The sequence below is a fragment of the Chenopodium album genome, chromosome 25 (assembly GCF_948465745.1).
Source record: "Chenopodium album chromosome 25, dcCheAlbu1.1, whole genome shotgun sequence".
NCBI lineage: Eukaryota > Viridiplantae > Streptophyta > Magnoliopsida > Caryophyllales > Amaranthaceae > Chenopodium > Chenopodium album.
Window position 1 is genome coordinate 27,474,489 of NC_137858.1, and position 8,960 is coordinate 27,483,448.

General features: G+C 29.5%; 1 protein-coding gene across 1 annotated transcript; it reads right to left on the bottom strand.

Annotated features, from left to right (window-relative positions):
- Positions 1-7,238: 7,238 nt before the first annotated feature.
- Positions 7,239-8,339, bottom strand: LOC145615669 (uncharacterized). Its single transcript, XM_081670729.1, has one exon. It carries the CDS (start codon positions 8,337-8,339, stop codon positions 7,239-7,241), a length of 1,101 nt encoding a protein of 366 aa, XP_081526855.1.
- Between the last annotated feature and the right edge of the window lie 621 nt (positions 8,340-8,960).

The window sequence follows — 8,960 nt, forward strand, 5'->3', positions numbered from 1 at the left end:
TTTCATGACATTAGTAACTGACTAAATAAATGCCAGTAACTAATGTGGTTTATCATTGTTTGAAGTTTTATTAGTAACTGACTTAATAAATGCTAGTTACAAATATTAAATCATAGAAACTTTGACCAAAAAGTTTGTAACTAGCTTACAAACGCCCGTTACAAATATTGAGTCAAAGAAACTTTGATCAAAAAGTTTGTAACTAGCTTACAAATGCCAATTACAAATATTAAGTCAAAGAAACTTTGACCAAAAAATTTGTAATCAACTACAAACGCTAGTTACATATAATAAGTTACTTTATTTTGAGGAAAAAAAAGTAACTTCCTATTAATATTTTCTCCAAAAAAATAGTAACTTCCTATTAATTTTAATTTAATTTAATATTTATTGAAGTGAGAAGAAACAACTTCTGCTGAAAGCAAACACAACGCTTAAACTTTCCTTTATTCACTTTTGCTCCAAGCCTCCAACTTCTTGCGCTTCAGCTTTCCTGGCGAAAACTCCTCGTAGCTAGCTTCTTCCTTCTACAGTTTCTTACTTTCTCTTTTGCTCCAACTCACTCCAATCAGAATTGTTTTAGTTTTTTTTTTCAAATTTGGGTTCAGTTTTAGTGGTTCTACATCAAGGTTTTAAGGTATGAAATTTTCGAATTAGGGTTCTTGTAATTTTCCCTTTCTTAATTCAATTGTAGTCTTAAAATTCAAATTGAATTTTGTTGTTGATTAGTTGGATGAGTAATTTCGATTTTGTTCTTGGCAAATACTCCTCCATAATGATTAATGACGAACGTCTTCCTCCTATAGCTTCCCCAACATTTTTTTTTGTTGATTTTCGAATTTTGGGTGCAACAATAGTGCTTCTATTGAGGTTTAAGGGTATGTAAGCTTCGAATTAGAGTTTTGTAATTGTTTGGGTCCAGTTTAGCCTAATTGGGCTAGTCCATCAATGATTTAATCACAAGCCCAAGGTCAAAGGTTCAACTCTCCAATCCATGCCAAGTCAAGTCAATGGTCCAGTCAACGCGGCAAGCCCACTTGGCTTAAGGCCCACTTCTCCTCATGTGCAAAGGTATAAAAGCCTTCACTTCTCCCACTTTTCATTATTCATATATATCCTCAAGCAATTAATTTTCTTGCATAACTTTGTCTCTTTAAGCATTGTACTGGCAACTTGGCAAGACTTGCAGCCTACAACGATGTAGAATTGGATTAGATTCAAGAACAATGGGCTAAATGTTTTAGATTTAATTTTTTTGTTTAAACACTAGTTATCTTATTAATCGATGTTATGATTAATCTCATGCATTTAGCTTAATAACACAATATAACACATAGTATATATCTACTTTTATTTAGCCTATTGGTTATTGTTATTACAATTCTAAATTATAAATCAATGAATTTTTTTATTCAAGTTTTAATTGTTTGTTGGAAAGTATAGTTAATTTTGTTGTATTGTATTGTATTGTTGTGGATGAATTCAAGTTGTGTGGAATTATTTGGAGTGTTTGTACTGTATGTTTTGGGTGAATTTAAGTTATATGAAAGTATTCAGAGTATTTGTTTTGTTGGTTGAATTGTAACAGGTTGTAACCCATTTGACGATGGGTTGTTTAGTACGATATACTACCATTCTTGTATTCAAATCAAATATTTATAAATTTTTTTTATTTATTAGTAACTGGCATAATCTAATGCTAGTTACTAATAGTATTTTTAGGAAAAAAAAATATATACGTAACCGGCGTTAAGATTTCTCATTTACTAATAATACCCTAATTGTAACCGATGTAACTTAATACCAGTTATGAATAGTATGCTTTCTAACTTGGTAATTAGAAGATTTTTTGTAACTGGCTTTAGATTAAGCCAGTTACGAATAGTATATTATTTGTAACTAACATTAGCCGGTTACGAATAATATTCACTAGTTGTAACGGTGGCATTCGCAACCAACAATGCCAGTTACAAATAGCATTTTAACTACTAGTATATAATTTGTTGAAATAAAATTAAATTCTCATTATACACTGATTTAAATACAAATTCCCTACATATTGTCCACGTAGGTTTGGTGTTGGGTTTTAATTTTTTTGCTATTGGTTCAGCTTAGAATCGCTAATAGTAATAGTGGTTGTAGTTTAAATACCGCTATTACCATTAGCGATTTAAGAAAAGAGGTCGCCTTTCAATAAAACAGGTTTCTTTGCGTCCTTGGTTAATTCACATCCACAGCAAGAAAACAAAGCGCTTGCAATTACACTGACAAGTTCAAAGAGACCACCTTTCAATAAAAACAGGTCTCTTTGATTTTTTTTTTTTAAAAATTGCAAAACCGCGAATACTATTAGTGGTTTTAAGCGGAACTGAAAACCAATCATACGTGGATGCATGGTACTTTGGGATTTTATTTTTAAAACGACGCATAATGGGAATTTATTTTCTATTTCAACAATATTGAGGAAAATCGTTCAAATTTTTTAAGAAAGGAGGGATTATCACATAGTAATTTAATTAAATTATCAACAAACATATATAATTACATACTATTAGCACACTAATTTATCTAGGTGAGATTCTCTAGGCAAGGACGCCATAAAAGTACTTTGATATTGTCATAAGTGCTGAATATAAACATAAATAAACTGTTACATACTTATTAAGTGTTCTAATAAGAGTCTTTTCACATTTATTGAACTAAGCTGAGCTGAACTGAACTGATTGGAGCTAAACTGAATTGAATTGAACTGAATTGAACTCAATAGAGCTAAAATGAATATTTTATAAGAGAAGGAAATTAGGAGTTGAACTGAACTGATTAACGCTGAACTGAACTTATTAGAGTTGAACTGAACTGAACTGAAATTAAGCTAAAGTGAACAGGCCCTAAATGAGGGTGCTTGGAGGTGTGGGTTTTCTTACCCTCTTCTCTATTTCTAAGTGCTTTACAAATAAATAATAAACCCGTAAGAGTTGAGGTCTGATTATGATCCTCCTTACCATAAAAAAAAAATTTAAATAAAAAACTTATGAGTTGTCCTTGATTTATTTTAATTTAATTAATACAAAATACAGAATCAATTCAAATTAGGAAAATTTATTTATGCCATTCTATTCTTAAAAAATAATTAATGATTTCAATTACATGTCTCAATTTTTATTTGGAGTTATTTTAGGTTGTGTCAACTTCTGCTCAAGATTGATTATGTGTCTGGTTAACTTGGGTCGCAATTCGAGTTGAATTGATTTCAGGTTAAAAGACTTAAAACATTTTCAGTCGGATCCAAATTGGTCCGGTTATTTCGGGTTTTATGCTGATATTGAGTTATTATTTTCGATCAAAATCAGGTTTCTAGTTAGTTCCTTCGAGTTAGGGGTTAGGTTTTTCGAGTTGAGTTTGTTTTGGTAGGTGTACCTAGAGATATATGAACTCAAGTGACGTGTGCTGATTTTATTAGTGTTCCTTCAAATGAGCAAAAGTATTTAGTAAAACTAAAATAAATTACTCTTTATGTTCTATAATAGTTGACTCTTTTCAAAATTCATATACTTCATCCGCCTCTTTCTAAAGTTCTTATTGGACTGTGTATGTTTGTCAACGCAATAATTTGACCATAATTATTTTGAGTTTCTTATCAATAACTATCAATCACATAATAATAAAAACAGGCACGTGTCAATTTTGGTGTAGTATTTTCCCTCTAAAAACACACCTTCCCTTTTTGCTAAAATTTTCTTTGGAAATTTGCGTATAATATAACTAACATAACATTGTTCCAAATCTTTTATACATATCTTTAATAATAATAAATATATTCATTTATAGCTATTTATTCCATTTTCCATGTCTTTTAATAATGGGACAATAAGTCATAACAAAACGAGAATTTTGATTATATAATGCTTTATTCTCACCTATTTTTAGTATGAATAACATAAAAAATTAAAGAGGAGAGTTAACAACATAGCATATTATTTATATATACTTTATTTATGCATGTAATCATGTTAGATATTTTGATTAAAAAATTTTCATAATTTTTATTTGTATCTCTTATATATACTTTTATATATTATCATATTTTAGGAAAAAAAATTGACCAAATATTATTAAATAAGGTTTATTATTCCTGCTCATTAGGTGTAATAAATTATTTTAAATACTTACATGGTTAATAATAATAAAAATATTTGATACCAATTTATTAAAACATTCATATGTCTAACATGTAGTTTTAATTTACTCATTTATGTAGTCGACTATTTTCATTATATTTCATGTTTCATACATTATGTATGCAAAATAAGAAGACAAAGCATATGTTATAGTTGTATTTTATTTATGTTAATTTTGATACAATTTTTGATATTGTATTATTTTAATGTAATGAAATTACCATGCATGACACAAGACCTAATCTAGTATATATACTAAAAGCAAAACCAGAAATGATACATTTCATCTCCTAATTAAAATTTTTCTGCTCGTTTTACTTTCCGTTTTTACGCAATACTTAAAGAAAATTAATTTATAATAATTTAAAATATCTTTCTTCCAATTAAAATTGTTAACAATAATAATTCTCCATATAAAACCAACTAATATATTTTTACATATACGAAGTATTTTATGTTAGTTACTGCAAATTGTGAAAAATTGAACATATATTGTTTAAATATTATTAAACAATAATGTTCTATATTATTTTCGATAATACTATTAAATTTTTTCTTCTTTCAATTTTGTTACTTTTGCAATAATGTTTAATTCAATTAAAAATAAAATCATTTTGTTAACATATATATGTATACACTTGATTTTATACTCTTAAAAGTTGTATCAATAATAACGCAGCACGTGTGGGTATTATCCTTAGAATATTACTAGTTCTTTACCTGAGCAGTGCTCGGATATTCACAAAAAACAAATTATTTTTATAAATTACTATAAGTTTGAGAAGTAATTATTTATGTTATCAAATTATTATAGATTAGATACGGTAATGTAGAGTACTTAAAGATTAAAGAGAATATACAAAAAAAAAATTAATTTATTTAAGTTGTTATAATTGCTCTATTTTTTAGGTTGCATATATATATATATATATATATATATATATATATATATATATATATATATATATATATATATATATATATACATATACATATACATATACATATATATACATATATATATATATATACATATATATATATATATATATATATATATATATATATGTATTTTAATCAGCTATGTTGTTAATTTTCATGAACAAAAAAAGAAAAAAAAATAGCTTTTTGGCGGGAATTTTTTTAATACAAATGCGACACGTGTACTTTGGGGATAAGGTTGGGGATTACTTTAGTATATTAGTATTGATATTTTAAAATAAAACCTTATAGACCCTTTTTTTTTTTAAAAAAAAATAATAAAATCAAGTCTAAGTGTCACTAATTAATCTTGACATTTGTATTCCTAAAAAAAATAATAAAGAAAATCTTAACATTGGTATAACTAGGTATAAAATTAAATAAAAGTTATATTTATGTTTGAGTTAATATTATGAGTATACTTTTTTATAAAATTCAATACGAAAACTAGGTATAAAATCTTGAGACGATTATGTCCCTAAAAAGTTTATTTACATATTTAGCCCTTTTAAAAGTATGGACACATTTTTATGAATAGTGTTGAAACGATTAAATCCCTAAAATGTATACTTACATATTTTCCCTCATTAATGTTCATTTTTTTTTTTTTTTGAAATCTTAAGAATAGTGTGTGGACATTATACCCCTAATATTTTTGTGTTACATATTTTTTTTCTCTCATTAACGCTACTAACAACTAAAGTTATAAAATAATGCTGAACCAAACGAACTTCTCGGACAAGGCTAGTTATGACGCACGCGTTAGCAACCCTAGTCACTATAAAATATAGTGAGAAATATTGATGTAAAGTATGATAATATTAACTTTTTATATAGTTCTTACTGATTTAATTATTTATATGGATTATTTTGAGTTAAAATAATACATTAACTGATTAACAAATACTAGGTTAGCTTCCATGCAATGCACGAATTTACTAATAATTTATCTTTGGATATTTGTTAATTTTTTTTGAGTTTAAAATGTTCATAAGTTTAATTTAATTGACCTCAACTATGCTAGCAACTTAGGGCCTGTTCTCCTCACCTTATTTTTATTTCAGTCCAGTTCAGTTCAATTCACCATGTGTACAACTCTGAAAAAAGATAACATCATCGGTTGCTGTTTTAGTATTAGTATAGATATCAAATTTAGTTGTGCCAATTGTTATCGAATGGAGAAAATTTATGAGATGAAGGGAGACGACAGACTGAGAGTCGTAGCCTGGTTATATTAACGATAAAAATAATGTCCACACGCAATGCATGGAAGGAAAACAAATGGAGAAAATTAAAAGACAATAAAAAAAAAATTTATTTTAATGACGACAAGTAAAAGTAGAAAAGAAAATTAATATACTAAAATCTTTTGGACATAGATTTGAGATTTGAGATAATTGTCTATGATTGGCATTTGTCAATGAAAAACATTATTCTAATAAATAATCAAAATAATTTTATCACCCATTGGCTTTGCATGTAGGGTGATTAAGCCAATTGTAAATCCGTTTGCATACAAAACCTACCGTCTTCACAATTTGTTTCTTGGGATAATTCCACATCAATATCTTGGTACGACAGGAAAATTATTTGTAAGAAAAAAAAAACAAAAAAAAAAACAAAAAAAAAACAAAAAAAACACTTTACCAGAAAATAAATGAAACCATTTATATTAGGGTCCGTTTGGCATCGCTGTGGTTTTCTGTTTATTGGTTTTTTGTTTTTTAAAAGTATATTATATATGTTTACATAATGGATCAAAAAATATTTAGACTTATTAAAATCATGATAATTTTGAAAACTTACAATAAAAAAGTGAAAACACCTTTTTCTTGTTTCCTGTTTTTGGTTTTTAGTTTCAAAAAAATAGAAAACTAAAAACAAAAAATGATGCCAAACAATTCCTTAATTAATGGTTTATATTTTACTATCCTTCTCTATGATTCTACTTAACTAGTCTATTACTCTATACTACTACCATTACATTTTTACATAGATATAGTTTGCATAAGCTTTGTTTTAACTCCATCAATGTACACTATTAAAGGAGATTAATAAAAAAAGAGTTTTGATACCTCTTCAAACTTTTGACCCGGATGGTGAGAACTCTTTAGTGTGGAACCTCCAATATAAAACATAATCCTTTGAAATACATACCATTTTAAGGACGTCACAAAACGCATTCACCGATTTCTTCTTACCATCACTCTCCCACTCTATTTTAACCCAACATGAAAACCCCTTGCTCGAAACCGGCAACCCGGACTCTGATAACTGAAGCATTACCTCCCCACTAATTCTACCACCCGAACACATGGTATCAAGCCACGGGCATTCGGGTTGCCCGATAAGCTCCTTATAAGCCGAGTTTACCATCCGGACTTTGTTGCTTCTATCTGATATGACAGCCGGTAATGCCTCTGCCTCCACTTCCACCTCTACCGCATCTGGGGCCTTTGCGATAACCCGAGCCTCTGGGTTATCCCTGATTGGCCCCAGGATGCTAATGCAGGACCCTACTGGTCGGATTGGCCGCGGCGATATGACACGAGTTTTATTGGAGCCACTGCTCGGGACTTGTAACTGGAGCTGTAAGTCCCTCTCTTCGAGCGTTGTCGTTTCCAATGCCGCCGTGTTCAAATCGATTGCCTTGGAGTAATTTCCACGGCTCAACATTGGACACGACAACAGCGGAAGCTCAACAACATTGTTGTTACTGTTGTTATGGATATTTCTACTGTTATTGTTATGTTGATGATCATTATAAAGTCCAAATGCTTGGATCGACAAATTTCTAGCAGAAGATGGGAAATGAGTAGGAGAGCATAAACCCATAAAAGTGGTTGTTGCTGCTCTCCTACCCAAACTCGATTGTTGTTGTTGTTGCTCTTGTTCTTGTTGTTTCCTCAGCAAGGCGGCCGCAGCAGCAGGTGACATAGCCGACCCTCGACCCCGTTTACGGGTTCGTGTAGGGCGAGCTTGGAGATGAGACCACATGTTTCTCAAATACGGCGATTGCCGGAACTTCTCAGGGACTAATGGTGCATCATAGCTACTACTAGTACTACCATTACTAGTAGTTGAATTAGCCGGAATCTCTGGTTTAGGTGCAATTGGTCTATACCTTGACATAATTTCATCAGTTTTTGATGAATATGGTATATTTAACGTCTGAATCATCTTATAAAATATAAAATAAAACTTTGGATTATATTATTTTTGTAAGAGGATTATTTCTTGGGGGGTAGTGCAAATATGCAAAGGGGCAGATAATGAAGGGTTTAGGGACATGGGTTGGTGGTTGTATATAAGAGAAAGAGTTAACCAATAAGAGAAAGGCAACATGAAGAGAGGAGAAAGGAGAGATTGACACGTGGGAGTGTATGGTGGGTACGTGTTAGTGTGGCTAAACAATAGGGACATGTGGGACTTTAAGCTCTAAGTGGGTCCATGCAGATTAACACCTATCAGCTTGTTCAATATTTCCTTCCTTCTTTCTATATTTTTCAGTAAGTTTAATTTAATTTAATATTCACATTTTACCTTTGAAGTTTTCAACTCAGAGTATCTTCTTTATCAGAGGATTGTTGAATAAAACAATGGGTTCATTCAATATGAGATGATGAAATAAAATTTTAAAAAATGTTTTGTTGTAGTTTTGATAGCCATAATAAAATTGTAAATTTAACTTGTTTGGGTATCCAAAGTTTTCATGCATTTTATTTTAGTTGTTATAAAATAAATATTTGTTTTATTAAATTGATTGATTAGATAACACCATGTGTCTATCTAGCTTCTTTG